The following is a 22665-nucleotide window of genomic DNA, read 5'->3' as shown; positions in this document are numbered from 1 at the left end:
AATAGCAGTGTTCCAATAACTTATACTGGCACCAATGTAGTTTAACATATTCATTAATATAGTAACGTAGTAACATAGTAGATGACGGCAGAAAAAGACCTGCACGGTCCATCCAGTCTACCCAACAAGATAAATTCATATGTGCTACTTTTTATTTGTACCTGTCCTCTTCAGGGCACAGACTGTATAAGTCTGCCCAGCACTATCCCCGCCTCCCAACCACTAGCCCCGCCTCCCACAACCGGCTCTGCCACCTAAACTCAGCTAAGCTCCCAAGGATACATTCCTTCTGAACAGGATTCCTTTATGTTTTTTTTTTTTTGTTACATTTGTACCCCACGCTTTCCCACTCATGGCAGGCTCAATGCGGCTTACATGGGGCAATGGAGGGTTAAGTGATTTGCCCAGAGTCACAAGGAGCTGCCTGTGCCTGAAGTGAGAATCAAACTCAGTTCCTCAGTTCCCCAGGACCAAAGTCCACCACCCTAACCACTAGGCCACTCCTCCACTCCATCCCACGCATGTTTGAATTCTGTTACCGTTTTCATCTCCACCACCTCCCGCGGGAGGGCATTCCAAGCATCCACCACTCTCTCCGTGAAGAAATACTTCCTGACATTTTTCTTGAGTCTGCCCCCTTCAATCTCATTTCATGTCCTCTCGTTCTACCGCCTTCGCATCTCCGGAAAAGATTCGTTTGCGGATGAATACCTTTCAAATATTTGAACGTCTGTATCATATCACCCCTGTTTCTCCTTTCCTCCAGAGTATACATGTTCAGGTCCGCAAGTCTCCCCTCATATGTCTTGTAACGCAAATCCCATACCATTCTTGTAGCTGAGCAATGTGATGATATTTGCAGATGACGCACAATTATTCGAAGCGGAGTGGAGGAGTTGCCAAATGGTTAGTTCAGTGGCCTGAGAACCAGGGGAACTGGCTTTAATTCCCACTGCTGTTCCTTGTGACGCTGGGCAAGTCACTTAATCCTCCATTGCCCCAGGTACATAATAAGTATCTGTATATAATATGTAAAACCGCTTTCATTGTAACCACAGAAAGGCAGTATATCAAATCCCATCCCCTCTCTTATTCCTAATTAAAAAGAAGTTGCTGGAGGAATGGACATCTAAATGGCAGACAAAATTCAATGTGGACAAGTACAAAATGATGCACAGAAGAGAAAACAAGACCAACTGTATCCACACATCCTATATAATAAAACGCACCTCCAACATTCTGAAGCTGACTGCATGGCTGAGGCATTCCTGCTCTCTGTATCCATCTCCTGAATTGACATCACGTACTTCCGGGTTCATCACAAGCAGAAGTGACCAATCACACAAGGTTTCTCGGCTTCAGAATGTTGGAGGTGCATTCTATTAAATAGGATTGGTCAGTTCCTTGAAGCACAGCCAGAGCTCAGCGTCCTGCACAGTAATGCTCAGACACCAGAGAGAGAGAGGAGGGGCCTGACACCAGAGGGGGGGGGGAGGTATCTCTGTCACACACACACTCTCTCTCTCTCACAGTCAATGTCTTTTTCTCTCTCACTCTCATATACTGTCTCTCACACACTCTATGTCTCACACTGTACCACATTCACTCTCTATGTGTCACACAGTCACTCACACTCTCTTGATCTCATACACTCAGTCTCACAGAGAGTCTGTGTCTCATACACACTCTCTCTCTCTCTCTCGCACACACTGCATCTGTGTGAAACACACTCTCTCTCTCTCTCACACTGTGTCTCACATACGCACTTGCACACACTCTCATTCTCACACACACACACACACACTCTCTCTCTCTCACAGACACACTCGCACCCAGACTCACTCTCTCTCTCACACACACACACTCGCACATTCACTCTCTCTCTCACACACAGTCACTCTCACATACACTCTCTCAAACATACACACTCCGAGGAAAAGAGGAAAACCTTGCTAGCGCCCGTTTCATTTGTGTCAGAAACGGGCCTTTTTTACTAGTAAGAACATAAGAGTAGCCATACTGGGTCAGATCAATGGTCCATCTAGCCCAGTATCCTGTTTTCTAAACAGTGGGCAAGCCAGGTTGCAAGTACATGGCAGAAACCCAAATCGTGGCAACATTCCATGTAGAACCCCAAAGAATAGCAAGGTTCTGGAATCCTAAAGAGTGACAAGAGTCCATGCAGAATCTCAAAAAGTAGCAGAACCCCAAAGAATAGCAAGATTCCAGTCCTAAAGTGTAATAAGATTCCATTTAGAATCTCAGTGTAGCAACATTCCATACTACAAATCCCAGGGCAAGCAGTTGATTCCCATGTCTGTCTCAATAGCAGACTATGGACTTTTCCTCCAGGAACTTGTCTAAACCTCTTTTAAACCTAGGTTCAATGACCACTGTTACCACCTCCTCCGGTAAAGAGTTCCAGAGCTTAACTGTTCATTGAGTGAAAAAATATTTCCTTGTAACTTCCTCAAGTGTCCCCTAGTCTTTGTACTTTTGGAACAAGTATTTACTTCTACTCGTTCTACACCACTCAGGATTTTGTAGACCTCAATCGTATCTCCCCTCATCTGTCTCTTTTCCAAGCTGAAGAGCCCTAACCTCTTTAGCCTTTCCTCATACGAGAGGAGTTCCATCCCCTTGATCATTTTGGTCGCTCTTCTTTGAACCTTTTCTAATTCTGCTATATCTTTTTTGAGATACGGCGACCACAGTGGCGTACCAAGGTGGGGGCGGTGCGCCCCGGGTGCACGCCGCTGGGGGGTGCCTCAGCACGCACCTGCTGTGAGAGTTTGCTAACTTCTCTCGTTCGCTGCAGCTCCCTCTGCCCCGGAACAGGTTACTTCCTGTTCCGGGGCAGAGGGAGCTGCAGCGAATGAGCAAAGTTAGTAAACTCACAGCAGGCGTGCGCTGCGGCACCCCCCCCCCCCCCAGCAGCATGCACCCGGGGGAGGGCTGTTACGCGTGGGGGGGGCTTTCGCCGGGGGGGGTCCGTGCTGCATCGGGGGGGGGGGCGCTGCACCCGGGGAAGGGCTGTTACGCGTGGGGGGGGCTTTCGCCGGGGGGGGGGTCCGTGCTGCATCGGGGGGGGGGGGCGGCGCTGCACCCGGGGGGCGGGGCGCCGCCCCGGGTGTCCGCCCCCCTAGGAACGCCACTGGGCGACCAGAACTGAATGCAATACTCAAGGTGCAGACGCACCATGCAGCGATACAAAAGGCATTATAATATTTTCAGACTTATTCACCATCCCTTTCCTAATAATTCCTAGCATCCTATTTCAGTGTATTATGTACAACAACACCTAGATCTTTTTCTTGAGTGCTGACCCCCAAGGTGGACCCTAGCATCAGGTAACTATGATTCGGACTATAAATAGGACTGCATAAATAGCTGTCCTATCTGTATGTATCACCTCCCTTTGGGCCTTCCCTCCCTGTGTCCCGCCCTTGTGCAAGTTATGTCAGACGAGGGCGGGACACAGGGAGGGAAGGCCCGAAGGGAGGCGATCTGCAGACTGCCGCTGCTGCGCTTCTTTCACATGGAGCGAGGTCAAGGTGAGGCGCTATGATTTGAAATCAGGGGGGCCCGGCCCGGTGGTGGACGGAGGGGGGCGGGTGTAGGGGACTGCGGCGCCGGGCCCCCCTTGGAGGCCCAGGGAATTTTGTCCCCCCTGCCCCCCCCCCTCTCGGCGGCCCTGTTCCACTATTCAGTTAAGTGAGACTGAAAATGACAGCCACATTCAAGCGAGTTAACCAGTGGGCGGCCATTCCTGGCTGGTTAACTGGCTTTGATTATCGACTGGTCAAAATATGCAAAACATCACACATTGATTTTGACACTACAAAATACTGTATTTCTTATATAGAAATCTGACAATTCCTGTTGAAAAAATTATGCCTTTGAGAAGTTTTCAAATGCAGAGAAAAGATTTTTCCAAATCATAGTTCAAGGGGATGAGATTTTTTTTCCATATTTTTATTAAAGGTTTTTTCAAAACATATAACAGAAGAGTAAACATAAAAGCAAACAAAATCAACAATCCATGGTAAATAAGCGTAAATAAAAATCAGAACAACATTATCATCGTTCCATGACAATACCTTTAGATAAATATCATGGATACATAAGGTCAAGTAGTGCTATGTGGTTCCTGACAAAATAGGTCTAAACGAGCCCAAGTCTTTAAGACAGACTTGACTCTACGATGTCTATGGGCCAGAGTTGTTTCATATTTTCTTATCACACAGATGTAGCTCCACCATTCATTATAATTTAGATGCACATTATCTTTCCAATTTGAAACAATTAAGTGCAAAGCAACAGCTAACAGTATATTGAACAAATTCTTATCTGACTCTAGAAGAGAGATATTAGGACAAGAGGCTCGCAGAATCACAACCCCATAAGAGAGGGGATGAGATTTCTAACTGAATGGCTCTAAAGCACAAGCCCATGTCTTAGAGAGATGGTCCTGTTTAACAGATGAAACTGGTGACAGCATCCTGTCTGCAGATCGAAGTGTATAAGAAGATGCTTACACACCAATTACAGACTTTAAAATACAAAGGAACGAAGCCTCTGAAAATCATCACTTCAATTTTGAATTTAATTATCCCGCTTACTGGAAATCAGCGCAGTAAACAAAGTTGAGAAGTAATATGATCCCATCTAATACAGTGAAATCTTCAGCTCAGTGTTCAGCAGTGGTCAAAAAGCAAATAGAACATTAAGGAAAACAAATGGAATGTTAAGATAATCAAATAGAATGTTAAGAAAAGCAAAGAGAATGTTAAGAAGTCTTCATACAGGAACAAAGAATAAAACTGAGAATATCATTATGCCTCTGTAGAATCTATGGTGCAACCACACATTGAGTACTGTGTGCTATTCTGGTCACCAAATTAAAAATATATATATATCCAAATTGTGGAACTAGAAAAGGTTCAGAGAAGGGAAACAAACATGTTAAAGGGATAAAGAAAGGATGAATAGATTTTGGTTCTTGTTGATTTATTGCATTTGTATCCCACATTTTCCCACCTTTTTGCGGGTTCAGTGTGGCTTACAATATGATATAAATGATGGAAATACAATTTGTTACAACTTGGTTATGGATTACATTATGTAGATTTAAGCGAGACAGTCAAGTAACGTTAAGGAATATAACAATGGAACACAGACATTGAAACATTGGAATGGGACAATGGGAGGCTTAAAGGGCAATATTAAGGCATGAAGACATATGGTATACATATTTCTCTGAGTGGAAGTATGAGTGGTGTGAGATTCAGCTTGAGACAAGATGACCGCGAGGTAGATTGATAGAGTTCTATAAAATCATGAGCGGGTTGGAACAGGTTAATAAGGAATGGCTGTTTACCCCTTCAAATAGTACGTGGGCTAAGAGACAATTTGTGAAACCAACAGGCAGCAGCTTATTTCCGATCTGAGGAAGAAGGGCAACCTTTGAAAGCTAATCAAGAAATGTATTATGTCCAATAAAAAAGGTATCATCTTATTTTCTTTTCCATGTTTTATTTTGTTTGATTTCTATAGATTCTACATGGAATGTTGCTATTCCACTAGCAACATTCCATGTAGAAGTCGGCCCTTGTAGATCACCAATGTGGCCGCGCAGGCTTCTGCTTCTGTGAGTCTGACGTCCTGCACGTACGTGCAGGACGTCAGACTCACAGAAACAGAAGCCTGCGCAGCCTTCTACATGGAATGTTGCTAGTGGAATAGCAACATTCCATGTAGAATCTCCAATAGTAGCAACATTCCATGTAGAATCTCCAATAGTATCTATTTTACTGTCATAGTAATGCTTGAATGTTTTCACTTATATACACTGTCAGCTAGCACATTTGCTTATTTCCGATCTGAGGAAGAAGGGCAACCTTGGAAAGCTAATCAAGAAATGTATTAAGTTATGTCCAATAAAAAAGGTATCATCTTATTTTCTTTTCCATGTTTTATTTTGTTTGATTTCTATTGATAACCTTAAGAGTGGACTAACACGGCTACCACACTCCTCTACTTAAGATAAATTTAAGAAAGTACGGGCCCAACATTGAGCCAGAGGAAGTTTGTTTTTTTTTTAAACACCAGCCGCTGCGGGTATGAATCTCTGGATATTCAGAGGTACCTGGGAAGGGGCTACCACTGAGTATTTTGGTATTGCAGGGGGTGGCTGCCACTTTCTAAAAAAGTGCGGATATTCAGCTGCTATATAAATAGCCTATTCAGATATTGACCTATAAGTGCATTCACTCTGCCGCTCCCCAGTACCTCTCCACTCTCGTCTCTCCCTACACCCCCCCCCCCTCGGGTACTCCGTTCTGTAGGTAAATCTCTCTTGTCTGTCCCCTTCTCCTCTACTGCTAATTCTAGACTCCGTTCCTTTTATCTTGCTGCACCTCATACCTGGAATAGACTTCCCGAGCCTGTACGTCTTGCCCCGTCTTTGGCCGTTTTCAAGTCCAAACTTAAAGCCCACCTCTTTACCACCGCTTTTGACTCCTAACCACTACTCACTTGCCCTGTCCTTTTATCCTCACCTCTTTATTCCTTTACCCTTAATTGTTCTGTCTGTTTACCTGTCTTATCTAGATTGTAAGCTCTTTGAGCAGGGACTGTCTTTTTTGTGTATGGTGTGCAGCGCTGCGTATGCCTTGTAGCACTATAGAAATGATAAATAGTAGTAGTAGATATACATAGGATGGCCTTTTTGCTGACTTAAGTTATTCAGGGGTCCTTTTACAAAGGTCTGCTAGTGTTTTTAGCATGCGCTAAACGTTAGAGACACCCATACATTTCTATGGGTGTCTCTAGCATTTAGCGCATACTAAAAACGCCAGCGTGCCTTTGTAAAAGGACCCCTCAGATAATTATCCAAGTTATGGCATTGAAAATCACTGTGGTCTCATCCCCCAGACCACTCCAGCACTATCCGGATAGCGGCACAGCGGGTCTGTAAAGATGTTCAGCGGTTCAGCTACCACCTCTTGCTGAGTGGCATTTATCCAGATACTGGGTGCTGCAACCTGGATAAATGCTTTTAAATATTGGCCAGTATCTTTTCAGTCAATGTCTAGCTACACTGTGGTGGAATCTGTTGGAGGATGTGGTCAAGATTAACAGGATGGCTGAGCAGAATAGCGATTTGAGCAAGTGTCTGGAGGAGTTCCACTAACAATCATTAGTCAGGCAGACATAGGAATCATCAGCTGTTCTAGGAAAGAGGAACCGAAAAGGGGATCTTCCCATTACAATCGTCTAGGAACAGTATTTACCCAGAATGGCCACTACCAATGGGATCCATGGGTCACTGGTCTACTCAACATGGCAGGAAGGCAGCTGAAAGTTTCATATGAAGAATAGTCTTAACACAGTCCTTGCAGAACTAGGGAGACTGCATGAGTCTCCTCCCCTTGCTCTGTAACATAGAGGGGCATAATCGAACGGGGGCACCCATCTATAAGGGAGCCCATCGCTAATGATGGCCCCGTAAAGTGGCGTACCCGACCGTATTATCGAAACAAGATGGGTGGCCATCTTTTGTTTTGATAATACGGTCGGGGCCAGCCAAATCTTAACATTTGGGCCGCCCTTAGAGATGGCCGACATTGGTTTTCGCCGATAATGGAAACTAATGGCGGCCATCTCAAAACCGGCCAAATCCAAGCCATTTAGTCGTGGGAGGAGCCAGCATTTGTAGTGCACTGGTCCCCCTCACATGCCTGGACACCAACCAGGCACATTAGGGGGCACTGCAGTGGACTTCAGAAATTGCTCCCCCCCCCAAACCCACTCCCCACAACTGTACACCACTACCATAGCTCTTAAAGGGTAACGGGGGGGGCACCTAGATGTGGGTACAGTGGGTTTTGAGTGGGTTTTGGAGGGCTCCCATTTACCACCACGTGTAACAGGTAGAGGGGGGATGGGCCTGGGTCCGCCTGTCTGAAGTGCACTGCAGTACCCACTAAAAACTGCTTCAGGGACCTGCATAGTACTGTGATGGAGCTGGGTATGACATTTGAGGCTGGCAAAAAAATGTTTTTTACTTTTTGGGTGGGAGGGGGTTGGTGACCACTGGGGAAGTAAGGGGAGGTGATCCCTGATTCCCTCCGGTGGTCATCTGGTCAGTTCGGGCACCTTTTCAAGGCTTGGTCGTGAACAAAAAGGGACCAAGTAAAGCCGGCCAAATGCTCGTCAGGGCCGGCCTTCTTTTTTCCATTATTGGCCGAGGATGGCCATCTCTTAACCACGCCCCCGTCCCGCCTTCGGTACACTGCCGACACACCCCCTTGAACTTTGGCCGTCCCTGCGACGGAAAGCAGTTGAACCCGGCCAAAATCGGCTTTCGATTATACCGATTTGGCCGGCCTTAGGAGAAGGCCGGCCATCTCCCGATTTGTGTCGGAAGATGGCCACCCTTCTCCTTTGAAAATAAGCTGGGTAGTAACATAGTAAATGACGGCAGATAAAAACCTGAATGCTCCATCCAGTCTGCCCAACAAGATAAACTCATTTTACATGGTATGTGATGCTTTATATGTATACCCGAGTTTGATTTGTTCCTGCCTTTTTCAGGGCACAGACCGTAGAAGTCTGCCCAGCACTGTTCCTGTTCTAAAGGTTCTGAAGCTAACTTCGAAGCCCTTCTAAACAGGATTCCTTTGTGTTTATCCCACGCATGTTTGAATTCCTTTACCGTTTTCATCTCCACCACCTCCCGCGGGAGGGCATTCCACATATCCACCACCCTCTCCGTGAAAAAATACTTCCTGACATTACTCCTGAGTCTGCTCCCCTTCAACCTCAATTTATGTCCTCTAGTTCTACCACCTTCCCGTCTCCAGAAAAGGTTTGTTTGCAGATTAATACTTTTCAAATATTCGAACGTCTGAAATATGTAACATACCATGTGTCTGAATGTAATGAGCATATCGCTGCGTGTTCTGTAAGTATCTTCACTTTCTTACAGATTTACTTTCTGTTTTCACAGGTTTGCAAAGTACTATAGACAGAACGGCTCAGAGTCTCGCATACTCATCAAAGCCTATGGAATCCGTATTGACGTGATTGTGCATGGAGAGGTTTGGATTTTAATTTCAGTGGTCATTTGCAGGGTTCATCTCAACAAATCTCGAAGAGGTCTCAAAAGCCTGCAAAATTATCATCGTAGGCCAAATCTTCCATTGACCCAATAGGAGTCGCAGCCAGTAAAGACTGGTCAAATGCTTGAAATATTTGTACACTGAAGCTGTGTGAGACAGACGCACATGCAATCACATGTATGCGCTGCATGATTACATGCGCCAGTATGGTATCCACATATACTGTACCAAAATAATTCTGTAACGCTGCTATATTCACATATCATTCACATACAGAAATCAGTGGCGTAGCTATGTGGGGCCAGGGGGCCTGGGCCCCCGTAGATTTGGCCCTGGACCCCCCTGCCGACGACCCTCTTGACCCCCCTCCCGCCGCCAACCCGCCATCGCCGTCACCTGCCTTTGCTGGCGGGGGACCCCCAACCCCCGCCAGCCGAGGTCCTCTTCTTCTCGCAAAAGGCTTCCTTCTGTTTCTGACGTCCTAAATCCATCTATGCATATACAGGTGTCCGGAAAGACGAAACAAGCCTGCAAATCGCTGAGAAACCTAAGCACACTGAATAAATGCCTTCATTCAATCTAAAATCTACACAGAGTGACTTCTAGGGACATCTTTAAGATGAAATAGAGCAGGATGTATTTTTTATTAGCTAAAGACATTAATGGACGTTGAGATGCATAATCATTGCTATCATCCAGAAGACTGATGGTTCGCGGTATGCTTTCAAGCACTCGGAAGACTATTGTCTGGAGTGTAAGAACCAAATAATCATATTACTGCCTGCACTAGGTTGCACAGGACTCAAAGTGTTTTGTTTTTCCAAGAACGGATACTTCAAGCTCAGAACACTTTAAAACAATAAAACCTCTCTCATCTGCTAAAATTGTTCGCCTTTTCCTGTTTATTTCTTTGTCCTTATTTTCGTTCTGTGGCTCTTCTCTGATATTTCTGATTGTGCAAAAATCTCTCTTCTGTGCGGTTTCTCTCTTTCTTTCTGCACCGTTCTCCTTCCCCACCCCCCACCCCACCCCACCCCACTCCACCCCACCCCACCCCCTCTCTTTTGCCTCCTTGCAAAGTATATGTTGCTTTTTATCTCTGTCTCTTGCTTTGTTGATTTATACAGCTTTCTCTTCAGTTGAGATACAGTTTCAGAGGAAAAGAGATATTTCTATCTTTACACATATTAGTGTGTTTATCACTTTTCTTCTCAGTCTCTGTCATTCCTGGTGTTGTGTCTTTCTTTTTATCTGTTTTTATTAATAGTATTGCATGTAGTGACTAGGCGTAGCCTAGTGGTTAGTGCAGTAGACCTTGATCCTGGGAAACTGAGTTTGATTCCCACTGCAGCTTCTTGTGACTCTGGGCAAGTCACCTAACCCTCCATTGCCCCTGGTCAGTGGCGTACCAAGGGGGGGGGGCGGTGGGGGCGGTCCGCCCCGGGTGCATGCCGCTGGGGGGTGCCGCGCGCTGGTCAGCTTCCTTCGTTTCCATGCTCCCTCTGCCCCGGAACAGGAAGTAACCTGTTCCGGGGCAGAGGAAGCATGGAAACGAAGGAAGCTGACCGGCGTGCACCTGGGGGGGTTCTTTCACCGGGGTAGGAGTGTCCTTTCGCCGGGGGGGGGGAGTCACGCTGCACCGTGGGGGGGGGGCGCTGCACCCGGGGGATGGGGTACATCGGCGATCCGCCCCAGGTGTCCGCCCCCCTAGGAACGCCACTGCCCCTGGTACAAAATAAGTGCCTGAATATATGTAAATATGAAAGTGCGAAGCCCCTAAGAGAGAAACTGCATTGGCTCCCGCTCAAGGAACAAATTGAGTTCAACATCTGCACGACTGTACACAAAATCATTCACGCAGATGCCCCACTATATGTGCTAAACCTAGTGGACTTACCGCCCAGAAACGCCAAAAGATCGGCCCGCAAATTCCTCAACCTGAACTTCCCCAGCTGCAAAGGAATGAAATACAAGCAAGCTTATGCTACTACCTTTGCGTACAAAAGTACACAGTTATGGAACGCACTACCTATGGCCCTGAAAACCATGAATAATCTAACCAGCTTTCGCAAATCTTTGAAGACACATCTCTTCAACAAAGCCTACAAAAGACACCCTTAAGGATATAAATCATCCCTTAAACTACCCAAACACATCAAAAAACACCTCTCATATGACATTACCTTACACACCTCCATCTAAACCACCTCATACCTTCTGCTTATTATTGACCGTATTTAAGATCATGTAATGTATCTAAGAACATGTAACGACTGTATCATAACAACATTCTGTAAGCCACATTGAGCCTGCAAAAAGGTGGGAAAATGTGGGGTACAAATGCAATAAATAATAATAATAATAAACCACTTTAAATGTAGTTGCAAAAAACTCAGAAAGGTGGTATATCAAGTCCCATTTCCCTTTCTCTATTTGAGATTCTACATGGAATATTGAAACTATTTGTAGATTCTACATGGAATGTTGCTACTATTGAGATTCTGTTGCTATTATTTGAGATTCTACATGGAATGTTGCTATTCCACTAGCAACATTCCATGTAGAAACCTGCCCTTGCAGATCAGCCGCGCTGGCTTCTGCAGGATGTCAGACTCACAGAAACAGAAGCCTGCGCGGCCACATTGCTGATCTGCAAGGGCAGGCTTCTACATGGAATGTTGCTAGTGGAGGCCTAGCCTAGTGGTTAGTGCAGTGGACTTTGATCCTGGGGAACTGAGAGTGATTCCCACTGCAGCTCCTTGTGACTCTGGGCAAGTCACTTAACCCTCCATTGCCCCTGGTACAAAATAAGTACCCGAATATACTATGTAAACCGCTTTGAATGTAGTTGCAAAAAACACCTCAGAAAGGCAGTATCTCAAGTCCCATTTCCCTTTCCTATGGGACCAACATACAGTACAAATGATCCAAAAATGTAACGATGCTTCTTCCTATCTCCTTCTTTTCTTCTCAGACGAGTTTCAGTTTCTGTTCTCTTTCTTTGCTAATATGTTTCTTTCCATCCTCCCTTGTTCTTTCTCATTTTTGTTTTTGGTCCAGCAGTTTCCCTATGATCTTACACTTCACCCAATGATAGTGCCTATCACACACACAAAACCTGCATACATACAGTACACACAAGCTTCATAGAGCCCCTGTGACTCTAACAAGACACAACTTACCATGTCTTTTCACAACCAGTCCTCGAAGAGAAATGCATGAGTTTGCAGCGATAGGAAGGGTTCTTTATAGTCATATCTATATCTATGGTCCCCTATCAGGAACTTTGAGGTGTCAATTGTTTAATCATTTAAATTGTTGAGGTCCTTTAAGTGAATTGAGTGTATGGCATAGTTGTCACAAACCTAATTTTTTTTGCATAGTTTTACTTTTTTGGAAGAGGAAACCCTACCATTTTGTCATACTGTCAGTGTACACCTTTCAATGTGTTTACTGCCAATTCAGTCAGAACTTCATTTATTTTTATTTACTTATTATTATTATTTATTGCAGTTGTATCCCATATTATCCCATCTCTTTGCAGGCTCAATGTGGCTTACAATACATCATGGGTACTGGAAATAGAAGTGAATATACATTAGGTTTACAGAGGGTTTTAGGTTACATGGTGGTGAATTACATGATGGTGTTAAAGCAAAAGACATTATAAGACAGTGTTAGAAGTTCAGAAGATTATACATTTGCATGTTGATCTTTGTGATAAAACTTGTTGAAGAGATAGGCTTTTAATAGTTTTCGGAAATTGGTCAGTTCATAGATCGTTTTCAAGTTGCGTGGTAGCGCATTCCAGAGCTGCGTGCTCGTAAAGGAAAAGGTAGATGCATGCATTGATTTGTATTTCAAACCCTTGCATTTCGGAGGATGAAGAATGAGGGGTGTACGGGAAGATTTTTTTGCGTTCCTGGGTGGTAGTTCTATTAGATCTGACAACCATCCAAGAATTTTTCCCTTGTTACCTATCACCACCCACCTTACGTTCACCCAGCCCTCAGCCTGGGTCATACATCCTAATCATGGGATCTAACTTCAGCCATCAGACGTCACAAGTGCATGATAAATATGACTCTCCCTCCCATGATCATTGAACGGCACTTCTGTATCATCCCTAATCCCAGCAGCCCAAGGCAGCAGAACTAGGAATCAAAATCACATCCCTTCTGACGGCGGTGTACGGCAGGGGCGTAGCCAGACAACAGATTTTGGGTGGGCCTAGGCAAGAATTGGGTGGGCACCAAGTGTTCTATCACCCCCCCCCCCAAAAAAAAAAAAAATGACCTCAGCTGGTGGGAAAATGCTTCTTTCCACCTTGGCAGCAGGCATGCACTGAAAACTGAGCATGCGCAGGTGCTGGTGTCATGGAGAGTAGCGTTTTTGTTACCATCAGGGGAAGGTCTTCAGCTGGTGGAGCTTGGGATTTCCACCAGTTACCACTAAACATGTGCTACTGTTGGGTGGGCCTGAGCCATAAATGGGTGGGCCCTGGCCCACTCAAGCCCACCTGTGGCTACGCCACTGGTGTACGGTCATGAGATGTTCTTTATGTGCTGTATATCTTTCCACCTGCCTGTCTCTTGCTTTCTAATCTGTCCGTCTCTTCCTGTGCTGAGATACATGTTCCTCTTTTTTTCTTCAGGCAGGGAAATTCAGTCTGATTCCCACGATCATCAACCTGGCCACGGCACTGACCTCCATTGGGGTTGTAAGTACTCACCGTGATTCTACTGCCTGTTTGTCATCACTGACACTGTTTACTTGTCAATTTTTTTCTAACCAATTATTGAAAGGTTGGAGTTGGTTTAGTAATTTGATGCAATAGCCTGAACCCTTCGGTAAGTGATAGGTAATTCTAGAACTAGGTGACCGCAGATACGTGCACTTTGCACGCGCAAGTGCCAAGAAAATTGGCACTTGTGCACATCAGAGCTGTATGCACTGTTCTATGAGGTTGTGCGTACATGCCATAGTGCATGAATGCAAAGGAGCATATAGAGGGTCAGAGGCTGGGTTAGGCTCCCACTTACATGCGTAATTTAGACGTGCCCTTACCAGGGGCATATTGACCATACAGGCAACTGGGCAGTGCTCGAGGGCCCATGGCAGTGGGGGGGGGGGGGCCCAGTGCTTCCCTCTCACGTGCCAGACAGCCTTCTCTCCCCTCCACCCCTAGGTCTGGATCCGGGACCAGGACACCTCCTCTCTCTCTTGTTCCCATCCCAGGAGCACTGGCAGCTACTCTGGATGTCTGCCACTGATACAGGAACTTCTATCTGCCTCAGCCTGACCCTCTTCTGACATAACTTCCTTTTTCCACAAGGGTGGGCCATGGCAGAGGGAAGTTCTGGTGTCAGTATCCGGACCAGGGCCGCTGAGAGGGGGGGGGGGGCAGGGGGGACAAAATTCCCCAGGCCGCAGTCCCCTCCACCCGCCCCCCTCCGTCCACCACTGGGCCGGGTCCCCCTGAATTCAAATCATAGCGTCTCACCTCAACCTCGCTCCATTTGAAAGAAGCACAGCAGCTGACGTAACTTGCGCAAGGGCGGGACACAGGGAGGGAAAGCCCGAAGGGAGGTGATCTGCAGACTGCCGCTGCTGAGCTTCTTTCACACGGAGCGAGGTTGAGGTGAGGCGATATGATTTGAATTCAGGGCGGCCTGGCCCGCTGGTGGACAGAGGTGGGTGGCAACGACGACCTCGAGGGGGGGCGGCGGCAGGGGTAGGGCCCCGGGCCCAGCCCAGTCTCTCAGCGGCCCTCAGCTGGACTAAAGGAAAAGGTCAGTGGCAGGGGGAGAGGGAGACAGCAGGACCTGGAGAGGGGGCAGCAGGACTGGAGGAGGCCCAATGATCCTGATTGCCCGGGGGCCCAGATCAGTGTCAGTCCACTCCTGGCCCTTACCACGTTTTTGCACCAAGTCAATGGCCTGGTGTAACTGCCAGGCACACCGATGGCAGGTTATGCTGGTATCCAGAATGGCATTTTGTGCCCTAATGACGTTACAGAATTGACATTCATTGCACACCATCTGGGCACCTAACACATGGTGCCCGCTTATAGAATTGCCCCCTTTGGGGGTAAATTTGCAACAGGGAAAACACACAGGTATAGATGTTGCAAGATATGTGTCTGTTTATCTTTATCAAATTCCCCCAAGACTCTAAGGCAGGTAGAATTGTGTTCACGTATGTGCCAGTAACAAAAGATGCAGATACAAATATTTTATAAAATATACACATGGGGTAAATTCAAGAAACGGCACTGAAATGTAGGTGTTGGGATGTTGTGCGCTGAGCTCAAATTCTACAATGTCAGTTCCACATGGAACTGTTGTTATAAAATACTAGCAAAGTCCGCATCCGCAGGAAGTGCTCACGCCTAACTGTAGGTAGTTAGGTGCATAAATGAGAGTATTCAATAACCTGTGCACTTAACTGGAGTGGAGGAGTGGCCTAGTGGTTAGGGTGGTGGACTTTGGTCCTGGGGAACTGAGTTCAATTCCCACTTCAGGCACAGGCAGCTCCTTGTGACTCTGGGCAAGTCACTTAACCCTCCATTGCCCCATGTAAGCCGCATTGAGCGTGCCATGAGTGGGAAAGCGCAGGGTACAAATGTAACAAAAATAAAATAGATACTATTGGAGATTCTACATGGAATGTTGCTACTATTGGAGATTCTACATGGAATGTTCCTATTCCACTAGCAACATTCCATGTAGAAGGCTGCGCAGGCTTCTGTTTCTGTGAGTCTGACGTCCTGCACGTACGTCAGACTCACAGAAGCAGAAGCCTGCGCGGCCACATTTGTGATCTGCAAGGGCCGACTTCTACATGGAATGTTGCTAGTGGAATAGCTCCATGTAGTAGCAACAGTGGAGGAGTGGCCTAGTGGTTAGGGTGGTGGACTTTGGTCCTGAGGAACTGAGTTGGATTCCCACTTCAGGCACAGGCAGTTCCTTGTGACTCTGGGCAAGTCACTTAACCCTCCATTGCCCCATGTAAGCCGCATTGAGCCTGCCATGAGTGGGAAAGCACAGGGTACAAATATAACAAAAATAAAATAGATACTATTGGAGATTCTACATGGAATGTTGCTACTATTGGAGATTCTACATGGAATGTTCCTATTCCACTAGCAACATTCCATGTAGAAGGCTGTGCAGGCTTCTGTTTCTGTGAGTCTGACGTCCTGCACGTATGTGCAGGACGTCAGACTCACAGAAGCAGAAGCCTGCGCGGCCACATTGGTGATCTGCAAGGGCCGACTTCTACATGGAATGTTGCTAGCGGAATAGCAACATTCCATGTAGAATCTCAAATAGTAGCAACAGTGGAGGAGTGGCCCAGTGGTTAGGGTGGTGGACTTTGGTCCTGAGGAACTGAGTTCAATTCCCACTTCAGGCACAGGCAGCTCCTTGTGACTCTGGGCAAGTCACTTAACCCTCCATTGCCCCATGTAAGCCGCATTGAGCCTGCCATGAGTGGGAAAGCGCAGGGTACAAATGTAACAAAAAAAAACCTGTCTGACATACTTCTGTCCCACCCATGCCCTAGCTTAGAGATGTGCTGGAGCTGGCTCGCACCAGCTTGCGAGAGTCGTTTGTTAAGAATTTTGGGAGCCAGTTGTTAAAGTAGGTCCCTCATGGCTACTTTAACGACCAGCTCCCAAAATTTGGGCTCGGGCCTCCTTCTGAACTCCCTTTTGCTTTGCTGGCGGGAATTCCGAGCCCTGCCAGACAAATAAATAGACTACCGCTGCTCCCTGCTGCTTGTTTCTGTCTCTGAGCAGCATGCGGGACTTCTTGCACATGTGCTGAACATGCAAGAGAAGTCCCGGCTTTCTGCTCAGAGCCGGAAACATGCAGTGGGGAGCATCCCTGCCAGCAATGTATGATTAGCGCACCTGCACCGGGGGTGGGGGGGGAGGAATGCTTTGTTCCCCAGTCCACCCCTAGACCCCTCCAAATTGCAGGGCTGGCTACGCCCAGAGAGAGCACCCATTGTTAAAAATTTACCAGCACCACTGGCCACGCCTCCATCGAAGTTGCACGCTCCGGAATCTGAGCTCAGAAAATAGAATAATGACTAAGGACATTTCTGCGTAACTGCTAATTGGTGTCAACCCATGCCAATTATAGACAATGATTGGCTGTTAATTCCAATTACAGTCAATTATTGAATTAAGTTGAACACACAACTGACCATATTCCGTAAAGTGCGCATGCAGCTTTGCATGCTGTGTGTAAAGTTGGGCATCCAACTTTATAGACTTAGGGAGATAATGTCAAACCCCCCCCCCCCCCCCCACTCCACCTATTTCCCACCCCTGAGAGTAGCATAGAAACGTAGGTGCTATGGAGGGAAAATTCAGTAATTGGCATTGAAAGTTAAGCACCGGAAAGATCCACACTTAAGCAATATTCAGGAAAGGGTGAACGCCCGTTGTAGAATAGTAGCTTAGCACAGATTTCGCGCCTAACTTTGAGTGCTGGATTTACACTTGCTGAAACCTGGTGTAAAGCTGGCGCCCAACGTAGGCACGGATAGGACGTTATTCTACAACACAGCACCAGTGGCGTACCAAGGGGGGGGGGGTGGTCTGCCCCGGGTGCAAGCCGCTGGGGGGGTGTTGCGCGCCTGTCGGCTCCGCTCGTTCCGTGCTCCCTCTGCCCCGGAACAGTTTTGAAAATCCCAAACTATAAGGGTGTTTTTTATCCACAAAACTAACTCTGCCATAAGAGCTATAATTTGAGTATAGTATATATGTTGTACAAGTAAGTGACTCCTTTTACCCATATACAGGGTGGGTTATTTCAGACAGCCCATTCACACCAGTAAAACACTTTTTACCCATGGAAATCCCTTTGAAAATCAATCAAGACCCAACTACCTAAGAATAGCCAGACCAATGGTCATCTAGCCCACTACCCTGTTTCCAACAGTGGCCAATCCAGGTCACAAGTACCTGGCAGAAACCCCCAAAATGGCAAGATTTCAGAATCCCAGAGAGTAGCAAGATTCCGGAATTCCAGATAGTAGCAAGATTCCAGAACCCCAAAGCGTAATAAGAATCCAGAACCCCAAAGAGTAGTAAGGTTTCGTGCTACCACTCTCAGGGCAAGCAGTGGCTTCCCCATGTCTGTCTGAATAGCAGACTATGGACTTTTCCTCCGGGAACTTGTCCAAACCTTTTTGTAAACCCAGATACTCTAACCACTGTTACAGAGCTTAACTGTTCAGATTTCCAGAACTTAACTATTCACACTTCCCACTCTTTTCCTGCCTCTAGGGCTCCTTCCTCTGTGACTGGATCTTATTAACCTTCATGAACAAAAACGAGGTGTACAGTGATCGGAAGTTTGATAAGGTATGCTTACACATTTCTTCGTTCATATTCCTCTTTCTGTATTTAAAAATGCTATATGGCGGTAGACATTCAGCTGGCGACAGTCGGCGTTTATTTTACGGCAGTCACCAGCATTATGGCCAGATAGTCAATGCCGAACAACATTTAGGCACCAGCATTTAATATCCAGGTGTGAAGGGGTTTATAGAACTCTGCCCCTCACCCTTAAGAACAGTCCCTTAGACAGCCTGAGCCACCTTAAGAGCACTAGTCCCACCCTGGAGGAAGTGAGCCGGGAGGAGGGGTGGAGCCTAAACCAGGAAGGATATAAGGCAGGGCCTGACTGAGGTTAAGGAGGCCCAGAGAGAAAAAGGAATCGAAGCCCCAGTGTGCGCCACCACCACCTATGGTTAAGAATTGTGACCCGGCTGAGGTAAGCTGCTTTTGCTTCTTGTTTGAGCCAGACCCTAGTACTCGGAGAAGAACCGAGGAAGACTCACAGGCTGTGTTTGGGACGGGGCCACCCTACCAGCCACAGACTGTGTTCAGGCTTTGCCAGCCTGAGGCCTGCTTAAGACTGCTTATTGAACTACAGAGGCGTTCTATCTTTTGTTCCTGGTCCTGTGACATAACAGGCCTCAGGATTCATTTAAATAAACACTTGTTTTAGTGTATATCCCTTTGTCTGACTGTTTTATTTCACAGGCCCACCATCAACCCTTTCTCGGGGTGTCACGCTGGGTTTGTGCAGCCAGCTATCTCCTATCCGGTTAAGTGAGATATTTAGCACTTTTAACCACCTAAACAAAACCAGATAAAGATAGGGCTGTGTTTTATGCGGTCTGATTTGGCCGTTTAACTTAGGCGATTAAGTGCTGGATATCAGCATTTAACCACGCTACTCATAGGTGGTCGGTGGCCCAACTGCTTGGGGAAGCTAAAGGGGGCGGGGTTAGGGGTGGGGCCAGGGGTGGAGCTTAAATCCATAATTGTCTGATAACACGCAGAAAAAAAATAAATGAATAAAAATAAAAGTCACAATTAATACCTTTTATTAAATTTAGATATTAGATATGTATCATATGTCAAAGAATAAAGTGGTTGCCCAAAGCATATTCTAACCACAATCGCTCAACTGCAAAACACTATGCACAACTTTGTCCAAAAACACACTCAGAACCTTACTGTACCATAAATATTACACTGGGCAGAACCTAATACACCAATATACCACCCGTATGGAAAATGCAGACTGTCAACAATATGAAACAAGGGATCATAATATCACAATTCTCATGTAGAGCCACAAAACACCCTAATTCATGTTTAATGTGGGATAAAATGCCATAAATAAGTAAATAAATATAAACTTTTAATGTTGAGCACCTGATTCTCAAAGTGGACATATTCCAAACACTATAATGAAAATAAAATGATCTTTTCTACTTTTGTTGTCTGGTGACTTTTTCTGATCATGCTGGCCCAGTATCCGATTCTGCTGCTATCTGTCCTCAGTGCAGGTCAGGAAGTCATCCTTGTTAAATATCTCCCTGGCAACCCAGGACACCTCCAGCCAACCCCCCCTGCTTTCCCAGCAGTAAGGTAAACAAACCATAAACCAATTTCTACAACTGCTAGAGGCTTTCACTGCAGCTCCTGCTGTGAGGATGGAGGTAAATCAACAATTTAATCCCCTCAGAGCAGCTGGACTCCACAGCTGATCCATTCTGCTACAGCAGGGGGGAGTCTTAGCCTCTCTAAGCCTCTTATACCGGGTGCCTATGACAATACTAACTGGTTGAGTGCCATAGCCCCGCACAAGCCTGGAGCCTCTCCCGCCCCATTAAATCACTTTGTATATCAACCCCTTATGACTAATCACAAAAAAGCTCTAAGTGGATTACAGATGACATCCATAAGTTAAAGATAAAGCAAGACCCATACATAGGTTAGAAATCCCTGGCCTTGTGCTCTGCTTTGACAGGGTCTCTAGAACTTAGCCAAGAATGCTCCTGAATAAGTCTTAAATCTTCCCTCTTTTCATCCGTCAGGTGTGGAAAAATCAAGATAAATCAAAGACTTCTGGAACCAGCTGCACGGATATCTCCACACAGGAATCCTCACCAGTGGAGACCAGTAACGGCATCCAGCTCTGACCCCCAACTTCCAACTGGGGTTATGGACTAAATAGTGAGGTATAACAGTACTTTATGTACCACCACAGCATATCTCCATTATCAGTGCTCCCTAAATAAGGAGAACCATGCCTTTCAGAGGATTGGGACCAGTATATTACAAGGACTGGAGCCAGTATCAGACAGCGACTGAAAACAATATAATAGAAGAACTGGATCGAAAGTAGTAAATTTAAAACAAATTGGAGAAATTTTTTCTTCACGCAGCGTTTAATTAATCTCTGGAATTTGTTGCCAGAGAATGTAGTAAAAGCAGTTAGCTTAGCGGGGTTTAAAAAAGGTTTGGATGGCTTTCTGAAGGAAAAGTCCATAGACCATTATTAAAATGGACTTGGGGAAAATCCACTGCTTATTTCTAGGACAAGCAGCATAAAATATATTGTACTTTTTTTGGGATCTTGCCAGGTACTTGTGACCTGGATTGGCCACTGCTGGAAACAGGATGCTCAGCTTGATGGACCTTCGGTCTGTCCCAGTACGACAATACTTATGTACTTATAATACAAAGAATAGGGGGGGGGGGACATCCCAAACTGGTAAAAGCTTCACATTAGGACCTCATAGTCTAAGGCGAAAAATATGCATTAATGGGATTAAACAAGATCTCAGATTATGATTAGCAGTTCCTCTTACAGACTGGGCCAATAAACTGTGGATCTTGGCCCAGAAATCATCTCAGACTAGACCAGAAGACGACCTCTGGCTGGGGCAGGGAAGACACCTGCTTTTGCATTTCTCTTCAGATTTTGTGCCTCGCTAACCTACTTCCCCCAAAATGTAAATATGGAATTTCCAATGTATGAAAAAAAACCCAAAGCCCTCTCCAGGACCACCTTCCACACTCGCTGCTAGTTTTCATCCAGAGCCCAACCTGGAATTCTGCCATCGAAGAAGCTTCTCCTTCTTACCTACAAATGCATTCAGTCTGCTGCCCCTCACTACCTCTCTACCCTCATCTCCCCTTATGTTCCCGCCCGTAACCTCCGTTCACAGGACAAATCCCTCCTCTCGGTACCCTTCTCCAACACCGCCAACTCTAGGCTCCGCTCATTCTGCCTCGCCTCACCCTATGCTTGGACCAACCTTCCTGAGCCCTTACGCCAAGCCCCCTCCCTGCCCATCTTCAAGTCTTTGCTTAAAACCCACCTCTTCAATGCTGCATTTGGCACCTAACTCTTACAGTTCAGTAAATCCAGATTGCCCCAATTTGACCGCCCCTAACGGACTATCCGTTCACTTGTCTTTTAGATTGTAAGCTCCTTGAGCAGGGACTGTCCCTCTATGTTAAATTGTACAGCGCTGCGTAACCCTAGTAGCGCTTTAGAAATGTTAAGTAGTAGTAGTAAGTAGTAGTTTTCATGTCTTGTTCCGGAGCAGTGAACTCACAAGAAGGAATGAGCAACGTAGGGGTGAATGCCACCGTGAATTAACAAAAGTCTCTTTTAGATGAAACTGAACTACTACTACTACTACTACTTAACATTTCTAAAGCGCTACTAGGGTTACGCAGCGCTGTACAATTTAACATAGAAGGACAATCCCTGCTCAAAGAGCTTACAATCTAAAAGACGCGTGAGCAGTCAGACCGATAGGGGCAGTCAAATTGGGCAGTCTGGAATTCCTGAAAGGTAAGAGTTAGGTGCCGAACGCAGCAGTGAAGAGGTGGGCTTTAAGCAAAGACTTGAAGATGGGCAAGGAGGGGGCTTGGCATAAGGACTCGGGGAGGTTGTTCCAAGCATAGGGTGAGGCAAGGCAGAATGAGCGGAGCCTAGAGTTGGCGGTGTTGGAGAAGGGTACAGAGAGGAGGGATTTGTCCTGTGAACGGAGGTTACGGGCAGGAACATAAGGGGAGATGAGGGAAGAGAGGTAGTGAGGGGCAGCAGACTGAGTGCATCAGCAATCACTCCAGGACAGCACATTACAACATCTTGGAAAGTCTGCACAATGGCCAGTGATACCTATGAAGTAGACACGAAGCCCATCACAA

The 22665-nt window shown here is 46.3% G+C and overlaps 1 protein-coding gene across 2 annotated transcripts in view; it reads left to right on the top strand.

Annotated features, from left to right (window-relative positions):
- P2RX2 (purinergic receptor P2X 2) overlaps positions 1–20905 on the top strand; it is a 52589-nt gene extending 31684 nt beyond the window's left edge. Inside the window, exons 9-12 of one of the 2 annotated variants that reach the window (XM_030218653.1) lie at positions 9014–9104; positions 13780–13845; positions 18427–18504; positions 20535–20905. In XM_030218653.1, coding sequence (XP_030074513.1) covers positions 9014–9104; positions 13780–13845; positions 18427–18504; positions 20535–20639 — 340 coding nt within the window. In that variant the 3' untranslated portion in view covers positions 20640–20905. The remainder of the gene's footprint in view (positions 1–9013; positions 9105–13779; positions 13846–18426; positions 18505–20534) is intronic. The other variant, XM_030218654.1, reaches the window with a different exon arrangement.
- The last annotated feature ends 1760 nt before the right edge of the window (positions 20906–22665 follow it).

The sequence above is a fragment of the Microcaecilia unicolor genome, chromosome 11 (genome assembly GCF_901765095.1).
Source record: "Microcaecilia unicolor chromosome 11, aMicUni1.1, whole genome shotgun sequence".
NCBI classification, from domain to species: domain Eukaryota; kingdom Metazoa; phylum Chordata; class Amphibia; order Gymnophiona; family Siphonopidae; genus Microcaecilia; species Microcaecilia unicolor.
This window is presented reverse-complemented; position numbering and strand designations above follow the sequence as displayed.